Below are 23,562 nucleotides of genomic sequence, written 5' to 3' on the forward strand. Positions count from 1 at the left end.
TCTCCAGTCCTCTGGCGGGCACTTCTTACTAACTATCCTTCCTTCAATCAGCTCAGTCTTTTTTTTCTTTTTTTACGTCACCTGCATGGATAAAGTACAGATTAAAACTAACCAGAAAACTATATTCCTATATTTCTGATGACGAATCAAATGATGAACTGCATTTCGTTTTTGCTAGTTCTAAGAATATCTTGTTGACAATGCCCCAAACGTTACTTTTCAATGTCATGCAATGAGACTCTTGTTGATGATATTTAAATGTATAGCTTGACTGTTTTATAACCACTTGAGAGATGGCTGTCAAACCCGTAACACCCTATTTCTTAAACAGAACTTTCTACGGTCTACGGTATCAAAAACCCTCTTTGCCTTTAAAAATAAGAAGCCATTAATCATATCGTAATCTATCAATATTGAAGCCCTAATCAGTTGTCATGAGGGTGAAAGTGCAAGATGTGGGTGAACGTGGTAGAACATGGCTAACTTAGGGTAGATGTGGGTTAACGAGGTACAACATGCCTAACTTAGAGTAGATGGTGGTCAATGTGGTAGAACCTGGGTCACTTAAGGTAGATTTGGGTTAACGTGGTAGAACATGGCTAACTTAGGGTAGATGTGGGTTAACGTGATAGAACATAATTTACTTATGGTAGATATAGATTAACGTGGTAGAACATGGCTAACTTAGGGTAGATGTGGGTTAACGAGGTAGAACATGGTTAACTTATGGTAGATGTGGGTGAACACGGTAGAACATGGCTAACTTGAAGTAGATGTGGGTTAAAGTGGTAGAACATGGCTAACGTAGGGTAGATGCGGGTTAACGTGGTAGAACATGGTTAACTTAGGGTAGATATTGGTGAACGTGGTAGAACATGGCTAACTTAGGATGGATGTGAGTTAACGTGGTAGAACATGGCTAACTTATGGTAGATGTGGGTCAACGTGGTAGAACATGGTTAACTTAGGGTAGATGTGAGTTAACGTGGTAGAACATGGTGAACTTAGGGTAGATGTGGGTCAACGTGGTAGAACATGGTTAACTTATGGTAGATGTGGATCAACGTGGTAGAACATGGTTAACTTAGGGTAGATGTGGGTCAACGTGGTAGAACATAGCTAACTTAGGGTAGATGTGGGTTAACGTGGTAGAACATGTCTAACTTAGGGTAGATGTGGGTTAACGTGGTAGAACATAATTAACTTAGGGTAGATGTGGGTTAACGAGGTAGAACATGGCTAATTTATGGTAGATGTGGGTTAACGTGGCAGAACATGTCTAACTTAGGGTAGATGTGGGTTAACGTGGTAGAACATGGTTAACCTAGGGTATATGTGGGTTAACGAGGTAGAACATGGCTAATTTATGGTAGATGTGGGTTAACGTGGTGGAACATGGCTAACTTATGGTAGATGTGTGTTAACGTGGTATAACATGATTAACTTAGGGTAGATGTGTGTTAACGTAGTAGAACATGGCTAACTTAGGGTAGATGTGGGTTAACGTGGTAGAACATGATTAACTTATGGTAGATGTGTGTTAACGTGGTAGAACATGGCTAACTTAGGGTAGATGTGGGTCAACGTGGTAGAACGTGGCTAACTTAGGGTAGATGTGGGTCAACGTGGTAGAACATGGCTAACTTAGGGTAGAAGTGGGTCAAGGTGGTATAACATGGCTAACTTAGGGTAGATGTGGGTAAACGTGGTAGAACATGGCTAACTTAGGGTAGATGTGGGTCAACGTGGTACAAGAAGGTCAACTTCAGGTAGAAGGGGTTAACCTGGAAAAATAAAGCTGACCAGGACATATCGTAAGTCTTACATGACTCTTATAGCATGAATATTGTCAGCCATTTTGTCGTCTATATGGCATTCAACCATGGCGTATACACTCGATTGCAAAAACGTTGACACCTTGAAAGCATAAACTGTGAACGATGAGACCCAATGGCTTTATGGGTATAAGTGTACTAAATTTATTTGCATAATATTCTATTCTCGTGCCACGGTTGATAACCAAAATTAGTTGCACGTGGTCAGTGATGGAAACGGTTCAAGCTTTCCTAAAAGTGTCTAAGCTGGCCAAAAAGGGCCAATTTGAGCGATATTCAATCCGATATTTGCCTAAGTTTATATCCGTCAATGAACTAAAGCAATATTTACTTGAAAATTATTCAGAAGAATTAAGTCCCGCTTTTAATTGCACGTCGCTAACTATCGGCTACGGCGCCGAAAATGTGACATCAAAACAGAAAAACAGTTGGACGACGCCTACAGAAGTGTTAAGAATGGATGGATCACCCTATGGGTGGATCCACACAGTTCCTTCAAACGAAAACAGGGCGAGATAGAAAGAAGGGAAGCCGGTAAAGCAAAGAGGAAGAGAAATTCAGGTATGAATGGAAAACCATATTGCCTGTCTTTCCCGCTTGTTACAAAATTACTCAATGTTTAATGGAAACAATGTCCTCCTTTTTTGTTTTTTCATTCAGACGACACTATCGACGGCGGTGACAGTATGGAAGAGGACGACCATGACTCCTACGTAAACAGACTCGCGCGACTGCGAGAAAAACACGGAGGAACATTAGCGGACTTTAAACTGAAATGTTGGGCAAAAATGTTGGTAAGCTTGGACATAAAAAAAATTTCTTTTGGTAAAATAGAAAAAATTAATCCAATATTTGAATTTGGCTCTTCAAAAACTACATATTTTAAAAGCATGTGCGTACATTTGTTATTTTAAATTACAAACTTTGTCCGTCATTGTTCATGGACGAAAAATTGTGACGATACGTTTTCGCCCCAAAACTGGAAAACTGACTCTTCGCGGACGGAACAACAGCAACTGGGGGGAATAACTCTGTAGAGACGACTTGGCAGCGAGAACTGAAACTCGTCACGATTTCTTGGTACACGGAGATCTACTTCTAGTAAGCTTGTACGGACGTCAAGGATAAGACAATCTTTGGTTCCACAGTACTTTTATTCTAGGTCAGGCCAACAAGCGACATGACCTCTAGCATACTCTAGTTTGTAATCATCAAAGCTGTACGAGGTACTTGCTTAAGAACTAACTGGTGTGAGGTGCTATTGTTACACAAATCGTAATATTTGAATAAGGACACAAAGGAACGGAAAAGATCTCTTTGAAGTTAAACGAAAACTACTGTTTCTACGACGGAAAGAATCTCAAAATTAAAAAGACGGATGCAATAAACTCTAGGCCATTAAAGTAGGAAACTTAGGTGCGAATTTACAGCTCTGGTATAGAAAACAATACCTATCTTAATTGCAGTAGCGCAGCTCAGGAAATAAAAACGGAAAGGCAATTAAAAATTTCTGCTTATTTATGTAAGGTTGGTTTGGAAACCATCTCATGAAAAGAAATTAGATTTACGAGTATAAACTCAGCTGCTATCTACCATGAAAACCAATGTTTCCAGAAAGACCATTAACACTTATATTTACCTAAAAAAAACCATGTAATAAATAACAAAAGTGCCGACAAGCAGGTACATATGATGAAAGCGAGTAACAACAAAAATCTATTCCAAAGCTACTGTGGTTTTTACGCATTTTTTGATTTATTGAAATGAAAGGACTTGAAATGGTTAAATGTGAAAGTTTACGAATAAATATGTTCCGAATAACACATACGGAAAATCAGTAAATTTTCCCGTAACAAAATACAATTGTATGCCTTGACTGTTTTTTTTTTATTATTATTACAGGTAAATAAAACTCATCACAGCGAGGATGAAATGCCTCAGGTTTCCTTCTTTACCGGGAGGAATAAAGCCAGCTGTTCAACGGTTGACCTACCTTCATCTTCTTCAGCTCAGTCTTCAACGAAAGAAACAACATTAAACTCAATTTCGGGTGCTGAAGAAAAGGTAACTCTCTCACTTGATACTCCACCTTGCGAACTAAGAGCGCGAGTCAATCCTGGAGAGTGATTTTTTGTCGTTGCAATTGCTGCCATTAATTGCAACAACAAAACTCTGAAACCGGCGTGTTTTCTTCTAAATCTTGCGCTCGAGATCCATAAATTTTGAAAGCACACTCGTCACCTCTACTTAACAAGAGAAAATTGCACTCCTTACTGATGTAATTTATTTTTCTTCATTTTCCACAGCTACGTTTACGAAGTATGATCTATAACCAGATTGCACAACTGAAGGATCTGTTTGATAAAGAAATCATTACAAGAGATCAATTCGACAAAGAACGCGCAAAATTAGTTAATGAGCTAAATAAAATCGACTAAATTATTCTGATTGATTATTTCGAATAAAGGGAAACGCGAATACAGGAAACTTGTGAAGCCGCGTAGAAAATAAAATTTAAAAAAAATTAATGTGATAATAATGGGCAGCGTGTCGTGCCGTACTCTTCTGTTATTTCTTGTAAAACCACCTTTCATAGATGTACATGTAATTAAAGGTATTCAGAATGACGAATGTAGTTTGTAATGTCTTCATCAGCTATTTGCATAAAGGCTTCAAAAACCATGTTCTCTGGTTCATCACACTGCTCCCAAACCAGGTCGTTTTCTCGTATCCAGCTCTTTGCCAGTGCGATCACTCCTTCACAAGGCATCAGATTCGGACTGTAAGGTGGAAGAAAAATAAGGAGTGCACCGGAAGCGTTTATTGCATCAACAACACGTTGTGAATGATGTATGGCTGCATTATCTGAGAACAACAATGACAAATTAAAAATTGTCTTAAATCTATAATATGGTCTAAAAAATCTTTAAACGATTTATGTCATACCCATTATAACTACGGAGCGAGGATTCGCACCGTTAAAAGGCAGAAGGTTCGGGACAAGCTTCTCATTAACAAACTGAAGAAAGACATCTCCATTTGTTGCTCCTCTATGAATACCAATTTCAAGCAAGCCTTCAGTGCATACAATTGGGATGGCTGTAATTCGTGGATGCCAATTTGTATGCTTCCTTTTCACTTTGGCACTATAACCTCGGAAACTGTAGCCAAATCCCCTTGTAAGTCGACGATCCTTAAAAAGAATAAAACATACCTCTAATCTTCAAAAAAAAAGGGGGGTAAAGACAAGTGAAAATAAGGTTTCCTTGAGTTATACTTACAAATCCACTTTCATCAAGAAAGACAAACATCTCTGCATGTAGGAGACAAGTATCCGCACGAAAATTGATGTTCGCCAATTCGCTTTGTTGTCGAACAACTTTCTTAAGCTGGAAAAAATAGTTACACTAGTGTTAGTTTGGGGGGACTTTAGCTTAAACTTGGTGTTCAGTTGAAGGTGGAGGATAAAATGTGCCCTCACTGATCAGACTTCATTTTCGGACAATATGGTGACAAAATTGATTGGAATAATGGGCAGTTCAGTTACCACCACGGCAACAACAGAGACAAAAGCGCCACTTAAAAAAAAACAACCCTCCTTCTTTTAAATTACTTTTTATTTTAATATTTTTCCATTACGCATAATTTGTTTCTTGTTACTGAGGTTTCACTCGAGTTTAAAGTTCATAGGTAGGAAACTGTGGCCTAGTTCAAACGTCGATCTTTACATGTACCGAACCTAATTGCAATTTGGGTCGACTCGAATAATTAAGAGCGGCAGTTGATTTAAACGTCTATACAAATCTGCCGATCCTAATTGATTCAAACGTCGATCTTTACATGTACTTAATAGAAACGTTAGGTTCGGTACATGTAAAGATCGACGTTTGAACTAGGCCTGTCATGTCTTCGTGTTCTCCAAAAAAACGTAAATTTGATCATTTTGACGTTGTTGATTGGCAAAGACTGGCGCGTGAAGAAATATGAAAAAAGCACGAGCAGAGGCACTTTTTCCCTGTCAATCCTACCATAGTTAATTGGCCTTTGTCACTTGGTGACCGTGTCGAGTCTCATGGGAATAAAAAGCTTTGTTTTTGCAAAGCAAACCTCTCTCTAAATTCGCGTCTGGCTGAGGCTTGTTGTGCAAAAACAAAGCTATTTATTCTTCTGAGTCAACAAATATCCCCACGTTAAAAGGTCTATAATAATCCTGCCGATAACTGCTCACCCGTTTTCTTGTAACGCCGTTTCTTTGAAAGTATCGGCAAACCGTCGACACTTGAAAACGGTTTCCTAATACAGTCATAATTTCTCTTACAATCTCAGTCAGTGTCTTCTCTGGGTGCTCTAGCATTGCTTCCATCATCACGAGCTCCTCACGCGGGTGCATTCCAACCAGATCCAAAGGTCTTCCAGTTTTCTTGGCCACAACTTCACCCGTGCGCACAAATTTTTTTTTTGAATCTCTTTACCGAGCTTGGTGACATTGCCAGCATACCGGATGTATCCTCAATGTTATAACCAAGGAACACATGAAGCCATACAGCTCTTAAACGTAAATCGTCCGAGTATGCTTTGGGCATACTTTTTTTTCCAGCAATGTATTTTTTATTGCAAAGAATAAGAATAGTAAATTATTTTTTATCATTATGGAAATAAGGTTATTGTTTAAACACTACCCACAAATCCGACGGGTCTCATCGTTCACGGTTTATGCTTTCAAGGTGTCAACGGTTTTTGCAATCGAGTGTATACTACAACAACTTCTGTTTACCATGTGCTAGGCGCTGTGGCAATTTGTGACTGAACGAGGAAAACAAATGGGCACGGAATTTCAACTTGAACGTTTCCTTTGGAAAGCCCGAGTGAATAATTCCTCTAATGTACCTCAAAAGAATCAAAAGAAAAGCATCAAAACTTATCTTCTGGATAAGTTCCACCATATTGCTGGGCATGTTTCTTCTTTCATTATTTTACTCGATCCGAACTCTGAGGAACGAAACAAGCTATCCGCGATTCGAGCCTTGGCTTTGTAGCAACGCGACAAAAGTCACTTCCAACCGAACTTGCTTCAGTAATGACATCAAGACCATTCTATTATACACTCCTTGGTTCAATGGCAAGCCATGGCCCAGAATCGACTCCACGGAAGAGTATCTTTCAGAATGTCCGACAAAAAAATGCCACATAACCTATGATGTATACGATATAGGAAAAAGTGATCTGATTATCTTTCATGCTGGTGATATGCCAGTCCATGTTAAATCGAAAGAAATTCTACAGATTCACAAGTATCGGTGCCCACAGCAAAGAATGGCGTTTTTAAACCAAGAATCTATTGTCAATGACCCAGATTTAGAGCTTCTTCTTTCCTTGCCGGAGGGGTTTTTTAATTGGACCATAACTTTCAAAAGGGAGTCAGATTTTCATTTTCCTTATGCACATTATGTTCCTTTGCAGTCAGCTGGGAGACCAGCGGAAATTCCTGACTATGCAGCTGGGAAAACAAAGTTTGTGTCATGGGCTGTATCACGATGTGGAAGAACGCGAGATAAGTACGTAAAAAAACTTCTGAAATACATCAAAGTTGATGTTTATGGCCACTGTTCGGGAAACTTTGGTCAAGACAATCGATGCCCGCGATCAAAAAATTGCGATGGCCTTTTCAGCTCATATAAGTTCTATCTGGCATTTGAAAACAGCGTGTGTACTGACTACATCACCGAGAAATTTTGGCGTACACTTGGTTGGAATTCAGTGCCTATAACACTGACAAGAGATTTCTATACACCAGATGTAATCCCTCCAGGCTCGTTTATAAGTGTGCAAGACTTTCCATCTGTTAAGGCTTTGGCGGAATACCTGTTATACCTCGACAAAAATGACACTGCTTATAATGAATACTTCACATGGAAAAAAGAATTCGCCTATGAACAGAAATTGAGGTTTAGGTATGCAGCCTGTGATATCTGTGAAGCTCTTCACAACGAATGCCTTAAACCCAAATTCTATAAAGATATATTCAAGAATTTTTGGAATGATGATGTTGACTGCAAAGAAAGAGAGGAAAAACTTTTACAACTTATAGATAGAGAGGAAGAGTGATCAGTGTATATCATAGATCCGTTGATTTCAGTACCTCCAGATAAACTAACATAAGTGGATCACAGTTGTGAGTTACTCCAAGAACTTGTTTATTTGATTCCCTAGTTAGTAATGTTTAACCAGGCTGGCAGAATTCACCTACAAGGTGGTTTGAATGGGGCCTTGCCAACCTGCAAATGGTACTCACCTTATGGGAGGAATATTAACCTCGTCTTCCTTAACAAAAACATCATCTGTATCCACTAACACTTATAGTGAAAATAATTCACTAGGAAATGTTCAAAGCTCCTTCTTGTTACTTAATGTTTAGTTAATAAAGGGATAAGAAAACTGAATGTGTTTTCAGAAACTGTGATATTTCTAAAACTTTTCATCTTTGGCTCTGACTTTTTGGTACTGCTAAAAAAGTCATAAGACACTTCTTGAAACAGTTTTTCGCAATTCTTTAATACTTTTCTAGAACAATGACAGCCACTCTTGTGTACAATAAATAATGATACAATTGCACCATACTTTATTACAGCCTCAATGATAAAATACTTACAACATAACTGTTAAAGTGTCCTACTTCATGTTGCAAGGGAGACAATAAATATTTAAAATATTTAAACAAAGCAAAACATTAACAGAAAATTTAGTGTTTTGAAGAGAAAAGACAATAAAAATAACATATACTTGTGGTTAACTGCATGATACTTTTTACTTGCTGGAAATAAACTTACCAACCTATCAACAAATCTGTCTTAAACACACTTTTGTGGTCACTTCAAACTTTTAGTGTAATAAGTTCTATAATAGAATTACATTCTTGTTTTATTCTTTAAAGGCTTGTTTCTGCTGTATTACTGGCATTGGAAAATAGCACAAGAGAACTGTATTTGACGGTCCACTATTTGATTGAAATATTCTCATTTATAATCAACGCTTGATTACCCATAATTATGAAAACTTGTCAAAAATTATCCCTAAATTTGATGCAAAAATTTTCACCCTCTATACAAACTCTGCAATTTATAAAAAATTAGCCCCTTAGTAAAATATCTCACCCTTAATCCTCACTTTAATAAAATGATTGTCTAATTTCAACTTGAAACATACATTACATTATATACTTGTATGTGCCACAAACTTGAGACATTTTACATGTTACTAAAGACAATTTATCACAAATACAAGGTTACTTTAATATATTATAAGCAATTAACTACTTACTGGAAGCCTATTGGTTTGGCTAAAAGATGGAAAACTAATTAAGAAATTAAAGTATGTGCCAATGAAGAATCAAGCTTGTGAATTTTGAAAATGTTTCACTGGAGACTTGGCACCAAGAAAAGTCAACCAAACTAAGTGTTTTGATTAGTACATATATTTTGTTTGCCTATTTTTGATAATTGCCATCAAAAGATCAATTTTACATATTCGAATTCTTACTTGTTGAGATCACTGAAGGAAGAAGGAAAATTTGGAGACCAAAAATATTAGCTCTTAACTGCTCCTTAATATATAATCCTTAATATATAATTGAGGGATAATATATCCCCTACCAATGATATCAATTTTAAATTTTTGATTTGCCTCACCACATTTATTTTAAATTAATCATTAATTATTATTAATCAGACATAAGCAAACCCTTGAATTTCTGTGTATTTCATTATAGATGTTATTAAAAAGGGGGGGGGGGGGATTTAGAGGGAATGTACTTAACTTAATAACTTATTCAATATGTTACCCAAGCAAGTATATACTATCACTGAAAGTTTACAAGATTTGAAGGGGTGTGAGGAAAAAGGCCCTATAAGTAACTCTTATAGCAACTTCAGATTCTCCTAACAGTTCATCTAGAAAAACCAGACAATTTGGAAGGAGAATCTAGCAGACAATCAGCACTCCCTTGAGGCTTTTTTCCATGCTCCCTTCAATTTATATTGTTAAGTTACTTCAACACCTTCACAATCAGACCAAATAACAAAAGAAAAATTGCAGCATTATGGGTCACTGTTGGAAGAACATCTTTTTCAAAGGATTCCCGCGACACATAAACAAATGGAAGCCATCCATGAAAGATCTGAAAAGACATTGTTTCACATATTCATCAGAGAAAAGCCTAATTTATGTCAGAAAATTATATCAATATGATATTGAGAACCAACCTTGAGATGTGTTACTCTTCCAAGACACCGTAACCTGAGATCTATGCTGAAAATGAAATCAACAGAAAAAATTATAAGCCAACTGTAAAACTAGCTATTAGTAGCTAACTAACATGTATTAAAATGTCAATCAGATTGCGTCTTGCCCAAAGATAATAAAATAGGTAAAAAGCAGGGTGAATTTTTCTGTGCAGCCCCTGGAAGTTCCCATCCCTTTTAATAAGGCCACTGTAGATGACCCAATGGAAAGGTACACATATCCACGGACTCTTTCTATCAAAGTCAACAAGGAATAGAGTGTATGAAAAGTTCTTTTAGGGGAGGAGAAAATTGTAAATATGACTTCAAACTTCTTGCTCATTTTTTCTAAGCAGGAGTGGGCCTACATATTGTTTTTTTACCTATCAGGAAAAAGGATGAGAAGGCCAAAGCCCTCCAAGAATTCTTTGTATGAAGCCCTTCTTGCATTTTCCTGAGCATGACTTCTTGTACTTCACTAGTTTTCACTAGTTACCCCCCCTTCCCAATTAACTTTTCTAATCATCCAATTTTCAACAAACACTGATACCAACCTGAAAAGAACATGATAATATGATCCTATGGCAGCCAAAGTGTGCCATATTGCATGCAGCTGTGTGAAAGGTCTAATAGGTGCAAACACTAAATTTCTTATTTCTCTGAAAAAATTAAAAAATAATAAATTTCATACATTTTCAAGGTATTGCTTCTAAGTAGAAATCTACCACAATCACACTGAACCTAACTTCACAACAACACAGCATTTAGGGAAGTGTCAAAAGCCAGAGTCTAAAAAAAGCCAAAAAAGTATACAAGCAAAACTTCAACTCCCATAACTGCTGCTGCTGTAGTTTATTATGCCTGATGCATAAAGTGGCAATGGCTCTTGCTCTTAGTTGGGATTGAAAGATAAATTTCAAGTGAAGTGTGTATTCAAATTTTTTCTTACCTAATAACTGTAAATTAGTGCGAGAATAGTTACTCAATAAATTCAAAGTACCGGTATGTAATTTTTGGTTTTCAGATGAATAATTTGTTAGACTGAGGAGAGGAAAATATTAAGGTGGTAACCAACAGTGGGTTCTTACCTTACAGATGGACAGAAGTTATTGTCAATGTTCCAAAGCATAAATCCAATAGCATAGCTAGAAGTAAAGTTAACAACAATGTATTGTTATGCCATCTGTCGACACTACTTATCATCATCATCACCATCATCATTGATATGTTCATAATAACTGTTTAGAACTTCACAATTTAAGTGTTTACCTTGCAAGCGATATAAACAAAAGTTTCTTTGAACCTTTGTGTTTTCTGTTACATGAAATAAAAAATAGCATTACTCAACATGTAAGGGAGCTGAGCAAAACAAAGTTATACATGTATGAATATGAGTAAATTTTTCAAAGAGAGTATTATATAGCACAAGCCCAAATGTTCTTGCCACATTCTTACTCCTCTTAATAGGTAATCTATGCATTGGACACGAGAAGTGAGATCAGGCATGTTCTAGCCTTGTTGGACATGTTTGGTCCCAAAAAAGATGAAACTACACCAAAGAAATGACCCAAAGCCTATGCAAGCGCTATATGGCTTGGAAGCAGTTGTTCACAGCTACTACCTATCCTGAATGTAATGTTACATACTTCATAACTAACCCTGCCCTTGCATTTTCTAACTTTATCCTCATTCTCAGACAGTTTCCAGCCCTTATTTACTCACCACCTCTTAATTTAATAACCATTTAATCAAGCAAAAACAAAAAACAGTCTTAACCCTTGATCACCAAAGAGTGACTAGCATCTAAATTCTTCTCACAATATCACCCCTGAATCAACCATTAAGGTCACGAGATTAGAGGAAATGATCACCAATTAACAAAGCTCTTGATTGTTAAACAGATTCTCATTGAAGATCCATAAGAAATGTAAAGAGAACAGTATGGAGAATATGCCTGCTGATGATGGGGTGTGAAGGGTTGATAATGTGGACCACAAAATAAAATTATATAAACATATTATTATATAACTACTTACCTACAAGCCATACCAGTTTTGATAACAAGCGTAGCTACCAGAATACCATATGCCCACTAGAAAGCAAATGAAAAGCACACAAGCATTTTAAAATGCATGTGCTTGATTATCAATTAACCATTTAAATCCCAAGATCTGATTGTTAATCCTCCCGTTAAGCTGCTACACATTTCCTTGTAAATTAGTTATAAAAACTTGGTGCTTCTACCTGATAAGTTAGAATATTCTCATTTCCTGTTTTTGAGTAATTTATGGATATCATAGGAAGAAGTTTCATGATAATCAATTTTGGGAGTTAAGGGTTAGTAAAATCACCTGTACATGAGTTTGTAGACACATGTGAATGCTATGAGATTTTCCTATCTATCCGCAAATGTATTGTTGCAGAGCTCAATTTCATTGAACACATACCTGAAATATTAGTGGGTTTATAACAGTCAAATATACCTGGAGACAAAAGTAAAATAATTTAGGGTTCAATTCTCCCTGTAGTCTCTTCAGAATATAAAAATCATGACTGAAATAAATTATTTTGCACAGTGCACCAGATTTGTGTTTGCATCTTGCTTACACTTAACATATTACCAGCAATACATGAGAGTCTGTAATACAAAGCCAATTGTTTTAACTGCTTTTGAAAATACATCACTTTTTCAGTTTTTAGTTGGCTTAGTATGGTAATAATCATATCAATTTGCATCTTCAGACTATATACTCTATAGCTAACCAAAAGGGGTGGTTGGAAATTTCAGAGAGAGGAGGAAGGGTTTGCAAACTTACTAAAGGGGCTAAACATACAAAATTAGAAATTTCAATAGCAGCAGATTGGAGGGGGGAAAGGTAAGGAAGGGCTCAATATAACAAAAAAGCCACAAGCAGGTAAAGAAAATTTTCTGGAAAAACACATCATTATCACTATTTTTTCATCCTCTTGCATTTCTAACAAAAAGAAAGTTGTTATAACTTTCAGTTAGTACCTCATAAATCTTATAATGATAACATCTTACCAAAGTGATCATGGCACAACAGACAATAAGGCATAATGTAAGAGTTTGGTTGTGATCCCGTGGACGATGAGAACAATGACAACTGAGTAAAAATTAAAAATTATTGAAAATTATTGCAAAGGTAAAGTCTTCAAAGACTTCTCAACATTTCTTCCTTTTTTACCAAAAAAAGGAATGACATATTTGTTATTTCTTTATGTCAGAAGTCAAAGTTGTATAATTTAAATTAATGCAAAGGTCAAGAGAACTTAATCTAATTTCAGTTCAACTTTTCATTTCCCTTAGCAAAAAATTTGTTAAAAATATTTCAGTGAGGATTCTGGTCAATAGAACAAGACTCCTCTAGATATGGAATAATTTCAAGAGAAGCACATAATTCAAACAAAAGTACCAGCATAAAAAAAAAACATTATTTATGAATAAAATATATTTTTTAATTTACTTACATGCAGAATATCAACACACAAGTTCCATAAATCATTGGAAGCTCATCAAGTAGCTATCAAGATAATAATATACAGATCACTGGATATACAATCATTAAAACAATAGGAGAGGTTTTATTGGCTTAGCTGCATGTATATCAGCAATTATCTCATGATTATCACTAAGATTTTCTCATAAATAAGAATCATCCTCCTGTTGTGGTTAATTAAAGTATTATGTTTAAAATTATTGTAGCCATAATTTTCAATTGAATAATAAATTAAGAAAAGTTATTTTTCCCGTGCTCATTGGGTAACAGCCTGTGTTTTAAGCCAACTTGGTGTTTTACAACTCATTGGAGCCTGTTTTCTATTTTCTAGAAATAGAAAACAGAACATATATTCAGAGAAAGCTCTTGATGAAAAAAAATGTGATAAAATGGAAAGGGAGCAGTAATAACTGAAAAGATAAATGACAACTAGTTTAATTAACAGGTAAAATGTTCATTAATCAGCAGAACCTTACCTGCATTTCATACAACAGAGTCGCATGAAAACATGATGATCCTATTCCTATAACTAAAATAAACATTTGTATATCAATGATTATGATGACAAATTCTCACAAAAAGTCTGCTGGCATAGCAACAAGAACATGTAATTCACTGAGAGAAACATCTTTTAGTGGATGGTATGCAGGTAACCCATTAGTCATATGAAATTTAAATAAACAGTAACAATATCAAATATTAAGAGATATTAAGGACTGGTAGCCAAAATTTTCTCACTTTCTTATTTCAAATGAGATAGGTAAACATATTTCAATTAAAATGCTCTGCATTATGGTGTCTTTGTAGTTTATCACATCAGTTTTGAGAAATTACTTATGACATACATCAGACAAATTTATAGGCACGAAAAAGTTCAAGTTTCCTTTGTTTGTCATTTAACAATTTAAATAACTCTTGAAGAGTTAGCTAGCTGAAGGAAAATTGAGTCATACAACTTGGCATATGATCTTCAAAAATGAAGTAAGTTTAAGTAAAGAAAAAACTTGGGTAACATTTTATAAAAACTTACCATAAGAAAAATCATGCATAAAACAAACAATGCAAAATTTGACTCAAGGGTGGTTATGCCCTTACCCTTTTGAACAGATTTTGCCTGGAGAGATGCATTCTAAGTTAATTATTAGTTAGAATATTTTCCCATTATGGATCACAGCTGGTTCAACATCCAATTACAACCCATCAATAATAACAAACCTCTCAGGAATCTTTAAGGACAAGTCCAAATTTGTTTGTTTTTTATCTCTTTAAAAATCTTAACAAAATTTACATGCAAATTCATAATCTTGAAGCCAGCTGAAATTCTGAATTTTAAATTACAAGCTCCCAGCCTTTCAATAGACCTACTTCAGATGTATGCAAATGAAGCCAAAATGCTGGACATTAAACAATAAAAAGTAAGCTTTGTTTATCTCCTCAAGTCTCTAAGAAGTGTGTTTCTTTATGTTTTGCCTTCTGTTCAGGGTCACATTTTCAGTGTTACCAAAGAAGTCTTCAAAATCACATTTCAAATATCAGGGGAATTAATGGAATAGATACAGTTATGATCATATTTCCACATTAAAAATAAAAAAAAAGTAAAATCCTCATCTTGAACCTACTCTTTGAAAACAGGATAGAGTTCATTAAGATAATTTTTTGCTTAATCCCTCAAAGATTACCTAGCAATGATACAAAGGCCAAAGTGTATCTTCTCTCTATTTTATACTCCCATGTTAAAACTGCTCCAAAAAAGGGTGGAATTAAAAAAACCCAGTTGCTTATGGTGTTCCCTGGATAAAAAGAAAAAAAAAGAACAAAAAGTTGAATAAATACGTAACACAACTTTACTGACAAGAGAAAAGAGTATAAACCATCCATTAACGGTGAAAACCAAGCCTAAAGGGTTGTTTTCTTTTTTTGTTTTTTTTTTCATTTTCCTTAACTGGTATTGATTTTCCTAAGGGTCATATCAATTACAAAATCAATATAACGGAGGTAGCTATTGTTGGAGGAAATTTGAATAATTTCAACCCTTACTAGAGCCACGTCAGGTTTGCTGGAACAGAGAATGAAAGAAAAATGATTTTCAATCTGGAAGAAATAAAAATTTTGTTTTGTTACATAGCTGCGAGAGTTTTTAAGTAAGAGTTAAATGAAATTAGTCCTTATGTTTGTCTATATCTGTGACATTCAAATTCACATCTTAACACCTCTGACTATGGTTATTCTATAAATACATGATCGCCTTTTAAGCTTAAACTGTCAGGAGAAATTTCAGGGTTGTTTAATAATGAAGTACAGTTTCTAAAAAACAAATTAGGTAGCGTGCAAAGATTTTGGCGTTTTCTAAACGACAAAAATCCCTCTGATCGTAATGAAACTATTTTGAGTGCATAAACACCGTGCGATCGAACACTTGTAAAATATGACTAACGTTGGCAGATCATGTCCAACTAAAAAAGCAACACAATGCGTGGAGGGTATTTTTATTTTGAAACAATGTGGTGCAAGCCATTTTAATCGCTAATAAGCGGCTACAACCCAAGATCAACAGCTGCGTGGTATGAATACAAAATTCCACTTACAGAACTCCGCCAGGTATGATGTTACAGCATAGTTTTCCTCGCACCAATCGATCGTGGAGGTTGCTTCGCCCCAGAATCCCTCGTCATTGCCACTGGTCGAAATAGGTGCCATTTTCAGTATCACCCACGCTGTGCAAGTCGATCTGTTACCTCAACAGTAATTGCGCACCGGTAATGTAGCCTCACGCCCCTAAACATCTCATTTAAATTCATAGTCGTGGAAATAAATGTTTTGTTTCTTGTAAATTTGTTTCCGCCGTTTTAAGGAGGGTCAGCGGTTCCCCGCCACAAATTATAGCCGCTTTGACTCGTGGGATACTGCTAAGTCACGAACAAAGATGGCGACCACCGAAACAGCGAGGGAGAAAGCGTTGGTCAACTACAGGAAAAAACTGTTAGAACACAGAGAACTTGATGCCCGACTAAAAGAGAGTATGTATGCCTAAATTTAAAATACTAATTCTTCTGGAAACATTTATCTAAAAGAAGTTTTAGGATAAAGCAAAGTCTCCCTTGTCCAATTCAAACTTTGTTCAATGTCCTAATTAAAAGTTACGATGTGATTGTATTTTTGGTGCATTTGACCGTGCTCCAGTGAATCAGCCAAAGTGACAAATAAATGCAAAAGGGAATATCTGCGCTAAAATTTTTCTAGAGTAGAAGTATTCAGGATTCTCTCTTTTGTGATAGTTATATTGTAGAGAAAGAACTTGAACCGGATACTGATCATGAAATTAACTGGCCTTTGCACGGTTTTGAATTCTTTTGCAACATAACTAACCGTAATTTTCTTTTCGTCTTAGTGAGAGAACAACTGAAAGACTTAAGCAAGGAGTATGACAAATCTGAAAATGATTTAAAGGCTCTGCAAAGTGTTGGACAGGTATGGTTGTGATCCTGCTCTTCAGTGTTTGTCTTTTGTTATTACAGACTGAATTAACTATACGATATTTTCTAACCTTCCTCTTTAACAGATTGTTGGGGAAGTTCTAAGGCAGCTTACTGAAGAAAAATGTAAGATTATAATCAGCTGAAATTGTTTATGTTCGTTTTATTAATAATTCCGTTCAATTCACAAGATTTACTTATAGTTTCCTACTCTGCCATCAGTACTGCAGTTCTTTATGCTCTTTATGCCTTTATGTGAACTGTTGTGGTTACAGAGGAAGAAAAAATTGAACCATGGATAAAACTGAACCACAACAGTTACAACTTATAACCTTCATTTTACTCAAGCGTGACAGAAAGTATGGAACTTGTTTGATTGTTAAAGTGAGAGCGGATTTGAAAGGAATGTTGTGAAGGTAGTGACATTTCAACAACTTATTTGGTGAAAGTGAGAATAGTGAAGTGATTCTGCTGATGAACTCAGTTAAGTATTTATTTGGACCATCCTTACAAAGAAGATCACAATTCACAGTCAATGCTCCCAGGTTCTTGTACATTACTCTTGAATAGAAAAACAAAAATTTGACCTTTTTTCTTTATGTTTTGGCTTGTTAGTTATTGTGAAGGCAACTAATGGTCCACGTTATGTTGTGGGTTGTCGGAGACAGGTTAGTACTGTGGAGGATGCTGATAGTTTTGTTTTCCTGAAATATCAACAGAACCTTTTTGTCAGACTTTGAGGGAAAACTGTGGTCTATTTTCTTGATAGGTGGATAAAAAGAAGCTTAAGCAAGGTACAAGAGTTGCTCTGGACATGACAACTCTTACAATCATGAGGTAGAGTTCATTTTTCCTTGTCTCATCTAGATCTAAGGCACCAACCACCTGATATGGCAGTTTTACCATCCAAAATTTTACACATTTAGAGGGGTGCTCAGCGAAAGACTTGGTGTTGTTGTTATCATGATTATTAGTAATATAGTTAGTCATGAATTTAATGAGTACTCAGGTGATGCCAGAAACCCTACAGTGAGTCAAGTCAGTAACCCGTCATAAATGATTGCAATTTTTTAGGTATCTTCCACGAGAAGTTGATCCTCTTGTTTACAACATGTCCCACGAAGATCCTGGAAACATTTCTTACTCAGAGGTTGGAGGACTAAGTGAACAGATCAGGGAACTGAGAGAGGTCTGTGTTGTTCACTGTGTGCAAAAGTCTCTTTGTTAAATCTGTTGTTTAATTTACATTAATTTCATTTGAAGGAGGAATTTCACTTTTGCATTATTCTTATCTGTACAATATTACCACAGGTTATAGAACTTCCCCTGACAAACCCGGAATTGTTTCAGCGAGTTGGAATCAGTCCACCTAAAGGATGCCTTCTGTTTGGTCCTCCAGGTAAAATAGTTTATTTTCCAACAAAATAAGTTTTATAGGAGTATTAATTTTAAAGATCTAATCTTAAATCAGATAATTTGGTACTATCAACTGAGCTGATAACTGAGATTGGCCACCATAAAGAGTTTCAAAGCTGACATTTCAAGGGTTAGCCCTTCTTCAGAGCTGAGGAAGGGCTAACACTTGAAACATCAAGTTTGAATCTCTTCGTGGTGGCCAATTTATGTTATCAACTCAGTTGATAACACTAAATTACCTTGTTATACTCTCCAACTTATGTAGCATCCCAATTTCTGTAGGAACTTACCCCCTTTAATGATAAATTATGTTACTACCTTCATGGCTGTACACATTTTTCCTGATTGGGAGAATATTGCTTCAGGAGGGTAAATCATGTCATTTTCTTTCATTTTCTAGCAATATTCTGCCAACAAGCAGCTCCTGTCACCTGCTTTACAAATATCTGATTTTCTCTTCATTTTTCCTTAAAGCCCCATACTCAATATTTAGATTATGTTTGCTGCTTGATCTTCATGACCTTAATGTATAATTGACATATGATTGCTCTTCTTAATTATTTTATAGGAACTGGAAAAACACTCCTTGCAAGAGCTGTGGCCAGCCAGTTGGACGCAAACTTTCTCAAGGTAACTATTCAATAGGGTTTTAGTTAAACAAGACTTGTTGCGAGGAGAAAGGTACAACAGAAGGCATCTAACATTAGTATCAATGTTAAGTAAAATTAAGTGTCAGGAAATGTTTATATGTCTTTAACTTGTATTCTGTGAATGATCTAAGAGAGGTTATTGTGTAGTGACTTCTTTGAATGATGTCTTATTTTTTTCAAGCCATTTCTTCATTTTGTGTTTTAAGGTTGTGTCCAGTGCAATTGTTGACAAATATATTGGAGAAAGTGCAAGGCTCATTAGAGAGATGTTTGGTATGTTTGTATGTTTTGTGCATTTATCATGATAGCCAGCATATTGATTTTCGTTGCAGCTCTTATTATTACTTTTGTGAAAATTTGGTGAAGATAAGGGAATTTTCTCCTTTGTGATCAGTTCCTTTGTTTTTGAGACCTTTACTTGTACGTTGATCTTGTGATGGGAAATTAAATGCTGTTCTTCTTAATAATTGAGGAGTTCAGTAATCACTTTTTTGGTGAAAATTATGATAAAATGCATGACCATCTCTGAAAGTTTGTTTATTTTCCTTTCAGTGGACCATCAGCTTTATCACTGGGTACTTAGCTAAAGAAGGCTCCTCTAACTTGTAGTTGCTGTCTTACAATATCGTTTATGACAGAGAATTTCTAAGTTCGTGTATGATGATCATAACAACTCTAGGCACATGGTCCAAACTCAAAGCAAGGAAGCTCTTAACCTTGGGTCATAGTTTTAAGTAGCAAAGAAATTTCTGCTTCAACCTTTATACCTGTTCAATATATTTATTTTCTATAGCAGTTCTGTATCTGAGCACAGTCTTCCTACTGTGTTATTTTACAGTGACATTTTTTGTTGTCAGTGTAAGCAATACAGCCACTACTCAGCATCCTCAAGGCTATGAGTTTTCACCAGACTGTCTTGATTAACAGGTTATGCCAGGGATCACGAACCTTGTATTATTTTTATGGATGAAATTGATGCCATAGGTATGTAATCTGTTTAACAGGTTTTTTTTTAAATAACTGTCAAAAGGAAGGTTAAATCTTACCCTTCAGAGTGCCACTACAAAGAAGTTTAGTTTGTGGTTCAATGATTTTTAATTTTCCACCTGACCTTCTGATTTAAAAAGAATATGCTCTCATAGGTGGACGGCGTTTCTCTGAGGGCACATCTGCTGACAGAGAAATACAAAGGACACTCATGGAGGTTTGTAACTCCTACACCAAAACTTTGCATGATTTACCTAAATATTATAGTCATAGAATCCATGAGTTCGGGGATAAGCTGATGACAATGAATTAATTTTTAATTCAATTTGTCTTCTTCCATTGTAGCTTTTAAATCAAATGGATGGTTTTGATGCTCTGGGGCAGGTGAGATTAACTTTATTTATTGATGCTTTTTTTTCCCTTTCCACAATTTTACCTGAACACATTCCTTTTTTAATTGGCTGGAAATACTTCTTTTTATGCAGCAATTTTTTTTCAACGTTTATTACTACCCCTTCCCCAGGTGAAAATCATTATGGCAACGAACCGCCCAGATACCCTCGACCCAGCTCTCCTCAGACCCGGCCGTCTCGATCGGAAGATAGGTGGGTATAAGATAACCTTACCACTTTGCGCGAAAGTAGATTGTTTTTCACATTTTTTTTTTTAAAAAAATTGTTCGTTTATCTGCACTGGGTATGTTAAGTTCCAAAAACTTAAAGTTTCTGATTACCCTTCCCTTCTGCTCTAGAAATTCCGCTGCCGAATGAACAAGCTCGTATGGATATCCTAAAGATCCATTCAGCAAAGATAACTAAGCATGGAGAGATTGGTAAGCACTTTTTGTAGAATTTCTTTTGAGTTGCAAAATGATATTGATTGGTTTAGAGTATATGCAGGTGCGTTTCTGACACGTGAGTCGTTTTACAAGCAGCTGTGTTTCACGAATGAGACATCGTTACCATGTGCGCTATTTCTTGTTTTTCTGGTCATTTGTTGTGACGTTCAAGGACCTTATTTACGGTGGCCCACAACTTTCACGGCAAAAGAAATAACCTCGCGGCAAAAGAGAAAAGACTCACAGCAAAAGGAAGAACCTCACTGCAAACGAAAAACCTCACGGCAAAAGAGAAAAGACTCACCGCAAAAGAAAGCACCTCACTGCAAACGAAAAACCTCACGGCAAAAAGAAAAAGACTCACGGCAAAAGAAAAGACCTCACGGTGAGGTTATTCCTTTTGCCCTGAGGTTATTCTTTTTGCTGTGAGGTTTTTTCTTTGTCCGTGAGTCGTTTTCTTTTTTCCGTGAGGTTTTTCTTTTGCGGTGAGTCGTTTTCTTTTTGCCGTGGGGTTTTTTCTTTGGCCGTGAGTCTTTTCTTTTTTGCTGCGAGGTTCTTCCTTTTGCCGTGAGGTTATTTCTTTGGCCGTGAGGTTATTTCTTTGGCCGTGAGGTTATTTCTTTGGCCGTGAGGTTATTTCTTTGGCGTGACAGTTGTGGGCCACCGTACTTATTGATTTGGAAAGATCTAAAAATACAATAGGAACAACTATAATCTCAGGAGAAACAGAAGTAACTGTTTCCGGTTTTTCTTCTTATAGACTACGAAGCAGTTGTGAAGTTGTCTGACGGATTCAACGGCGCTGACTTGAGAAACGTGTGCACCGAAGCAGGTTAAAAAAGTCACGTGTTTCTCCATTTTAACCCTTAACTAAGTTACTCTAAAGGTTTCAAAACTTTTGATCGAGGGAGTGTAGCTTGGGTTACAAGAAGAACATATCTGAGAGTTCTTTTATCTATCCATGAACCTAAGAGCTTGTTAATAAATCTCTAAGTGTTATTACATTTGTTCTTGTTTGATAAATTCTCTGCTCTTTCTTTTTTAGGTATGTTCGCTATTCGCGCTGAGAGAGACTACGTCATCGAGGAGGATTTTATGAAAGCTGCACGTAAAGTCTCCGACAATAAGAAGCTGGAGTCTAAACTGGATTACAAACCTGTTTGATGCAGAGTAGACGTAGACTTCAGAAATCTTTTTTCTTTCAGTATGTTGTCGAAGTCCTAAATTTTCCTTCAATAAATCTAGGTATAGTGCCTGAGTGAAATATGAGAACGTAGTTCAATTGTGAACAGTGTAACTATGTTTTGCTCTAACATCATTGGGCCAAAAGATAGAGCTAAAAACTAACAACTAGCCAACACATTTGACAAAATGAATGAACATTGATTTCGCCGGATTTTTTCTTATTCCAAGACATACATTTTAAGGAGTATATCTCCCATTGATAACGATTGCAAAAGTTTTTCTCATAAATACACTTCCCTGAAGGCCGGAAAGCAGATAGCGACGGTCTTAAAAATCACTTGTGTTAACCCGTAACTCCCAAGATCCGATTGGTAATTCTCCATTCGGCCTGCCGCACAATTCTTTGAAAGTCACATGAAAGAATTTGGTTTTGAATCAAGATGACTCCTTCCAGCTGACAAGCTAGTCTACTCTCACGACTCCTTTGAAGGATGTTGCATCGAAATCGTGAGGAGAAATGATATGTAGATCCGTTCTGTGGCGGTAAACTGCCATCAAACTCTCACACTAAACTATGTCCTTTTATTTTGGACAGCGAAGTTGCGAGAGTCACAAGAATGATATCTAGTTACATCTGTCTGACTGTAGATCCTCCTTTAATGTCAGTTTCTATGCATTAGTTTGTGTTTACGGCAATAGATGATGGTATTACCGTTAAAAATGTTTTGTTCGAGAAATAAGACTTCTTTGCCTCAGGGGAGAACCGAAATAAGAGGCCAACTCCTCACCCCTCCCCTCCAGATCGTACCGAGAATAGCCTTGTCAAAAATAGCAACTAACTATAAGTGGATGTTATGACTTGGTTACCACCCCCACTTCTCCTCCCTCCCCCCCCCCGAAAAAAACAAAAACAAAAGACGAACAAGAGTGATTATTTTGCTTATCTAAACAGTGAGGAAAGTAAGCCTGCTTTATTTTTTCCTCCAATTTTCGTTTCCTAGTTTTCGTGTTCTTATGAAAATAGGATAGAAAACATTTTTCCGGACTTCTCAAGATAAGAACAACCAAAACTCTCGGCACGAAAATTATGTTTAAAAACATCGATGACATTTGTCGCGTATAACCGCTTAAAAGCAGATATTGTCATTTGGATAGGTTCAGAACAGACGGGCGGTCGGGATAGAGATTTAAAAAAAAGGAAAAAATGTCTGGTACAGTTGGCGGGCGGAAAGATAAAAGTTGTTTTCCTTGACGGCAGGATTCTATCATTTTGCATGTAGTATTGAACAACAAAAACACCTGCTGGTGCTAGTTTTGATAATTTCACCGACCATCATGTGAGCCAAAGATTTATTCCTGATATCAGGAATATTTTGATGACAGA

The 23,562-nt window shown here is 36.2% G+C and overlaps 5 protein-coding genes across 6 annotated transcripts; 3 read left to right on the forward strand and 2 right to left on the reverse strand.

Moving 5' to 3' along the window:
* The first annotated feature begins 1,940 nt into the window (after nt 1-1,940).
* Nucleotides 1,941-4,296, forward strand: LOC136281976 (uncharacterized). The gene is made up of 5 exons (XM_066169009.1): nt 1,941-1,962; nt 2,256-2,396; nt 2,496-2,629; nt 3,738-3,899; nt 4,142-4,296. Exons 1-5 carry the CDS (start codon nt 1,941-1,943, stop codon nt 4,271-4,273), a joined length of 591 nt encoding a protein of 196 aa, XP_066025106.1. The 3' UTR covers nt 4,274-4,296.
* On the reverse strand, nt 3,868-6,530 carry LOC131793014 (uncharacterized). The gene is made up of 4 exons (XM_059110459.2): nt 6,064-6,530; nt 5,117-5,224; nt 4,782-5,028; nt 3,868-4,700 (listed from the first exon to the last, which is right to left on the reverse strand). Exons 1-4 carry the CDS (start codon nt 6,223-6,225, stop codon nt 4,444-4,446), a joined length of 774 nt encoding a protein of 257 aa, XP_058966442.2. The 5' UTR covers nt 6,226-6,530; the 3' UTR covers nt 3,868-4,443.
* Nucleotides 6,531-6,675: 145 nt separating this feature from the next.
* On the forward strand, nt 6,676-8,275 carry LOC131793119 (glycoprotein 3-alpha-L-fucosyltransferase A-like). The gene has a single exon (XM_059110550.2). It carries the CDS (start codon nt 6,717-6,719, stop codon nt 7,938-7,940), a length of 1,224 nt encoding a protein of 407 aa, XP_058966533.2. The 5' UTR covers nt 6,676-6,716; the 3' UTR covers nt 7,941-8,275.
* Nucleotides 8,276-8,383: 108 nt separating this feature from the next.
* LOC131793319 (alkaline ceramidase 3-like) lies at nt 8,384-16,460 on the reverse strand. Of its 2 annotated transcripts, XM_059110757.2 has the most exons (12): nt 16,215-16,460; nt 15,309-15,419; nt 14,106-14,158; nt 13,601-13,653; nt 13,155-13,236; nt 12,559-12,594; nt 12,148-12,203; nt 11,381-11,425; nt 11,200-11,256; nt 10,666-10,770; nt 10,094-10,139; nt 8,384-10,008 (listed from the first exon to the last, which is right to left on the reverse strand). In XM_059110757.2, exons 1-12 carry the CDS (start codon nt 16,324-16,326, stop codon nt 9,877-9,879), a joined length of 888 nt encoding a protein of 295 aa, XP_058966740.2. In that variant the 5' UTR covers nt 16,327-16,460; the 3' UTR covers nt 8,384-9,876. The 2 variants fall into 2 exon arrangements, with proteins under 2 accessions (XP_058966740.2, XP_058966798.1); XM_059110815.2 differs by lacking the exon at nt 15,309-15,419.
* Nucleotides 16,461-16,532: 72 nt separating this feature from the next.
* LOC131793212 (26S proteasome regulatory subunit 10B) lies at nt 16,533-22,265 on the forward strand. The gene is made up of 16 exons (XM_059110662.2): nt 16,533-16,646; nt 17,018-17,097; nt 17,189-17,228; nt 17,718-17,770; nt 17,872-17,939; nt 18,177-18,291; nt 18,414-18,501; nt 19,087-19,148; nt 19,375-19,441; nt 20,096-20,152; nt 20,311-20,372; nt 20,501-20,539; nt 20,679-20,760; nt 20,907-20,987; nt 21,754-21,825; nt 22,039-22,265. Exons 1-16 carry the CDS (start codon nt 16,553-16,555, stop codon nt 22,155-22,157), a joined length of 1,179 nt encoding a protein of 392 aa, XP_058966645.1. The 5' UTR covers nt 16,533-16,552; the 3' UTR covers nt 22,158-22,265.
* The last annotated feature ends 1,297 nt before the right edge of the window (nt 22,266-23,562 follow it).

Source organism: Pocillopora verrucosa, chromosome 6 (genome assembly GCF_036669915.1).
Source record: "Pocillopora verrucosa isolate sample1 chromosome 6, ASM3666991v2, whole genome shotgun sequence".
NCBI classification, from domain to species: Eukaryota; Metazoa; Cnidaria; class Anthozoa; order Scleractinia; family Pocilloporidae; genus Pocillopora; species Pocillopora verrucosa.

Bases quoted from the DNA above. Each gene is read 5' to 3' on its own strand.
- LOC136281976 (XM_066169009.1), top strand. From the start codon at position 1,941: ATGAGACCCAATGGCTTTATGG. The intron at 2,397-2,495 runs GTATGAATGGAA...TTTTTCATTCAG, and splicing joins AAAGAGGAAGAGAAATTCAG to ACGACACTATCGACGGCGGT. The intron at 2,630-3,737 runs GTAAGCTTGGAC...TTATTATTACAG, and splicing joins AATGTTGGGCAAAAATGTTG to GTAAATAAAACTCATCACAG.
- LOC131793014 (XM_059110459.2), bottom strand. From the start codon at position 6,225: ATGCACCCGCGTGAGGAGCTCGTGATGATGGAAGCAATGCTAGAGCAC. The intron at 5,225-6,063 runs GTGAGCAGTTAT...TATTTTTTCCAG, and splicing joins ACGGCGTTACAAGAAAACGG to CTTAAGAAAGTTGTTCGACA. The intron at 4,701-4,781 runs GTATGACATAAA...TGTTGTTCTCAG, and splicing joins TCGCTCCGTAGTTATAATGG to ATAATGCAGCCATACATCAT.
- LOC131793119 (XM_059110550.2), top strand. From the start codon at position 6,717: ATGTACCTCAAAAGAATCAAAAGAAAAGCATCAAAACTTATCTTCTGG.
- LOC131793319 (XM_059110757.2), bottom strand. From the start codon at position 16,326: ATGGCACCTATTTCGACCAGTGGCAATGACGAGGGATTCTGGGGCGAA. The intron at 14,159-15,308 runs GTAATCTTTGAG...TGTTTATTTTAG, and splicing joins GGCCTTTGTATCATTGCTAG to TTATAGGAATAGGATCATCA. The intron at 12,595-13,154 runs GTAAGATGTTAT...TTTTGTCTCCAG, and splicing joins GTTGTGCCATGATCACTTTG to GTATATTTGACTGTTATAAA.
- LOC131793212 (XM_059110662.2), top strand. From the start codon at position 16,553: ATGGCGACCACCGAAACAGCGAGGGAGAAAGCGTTGGTCAACTACAGG. The intron at 17,098-17,188 runs GTATGGTTGTGA...CCTCTTTAACAG, and splicing joins CTCTGCAAAGTGTTGGACAG to ATTGTTGGGGAAGTTCTAAG. The intron at 20,761-20,906 runs GTGGGTATAAGA...CTTCTGCTCTAG, and splicing joins CCGTCTCGATCGGAAGATAG to AAATTCCGCTGCCGAATGAA.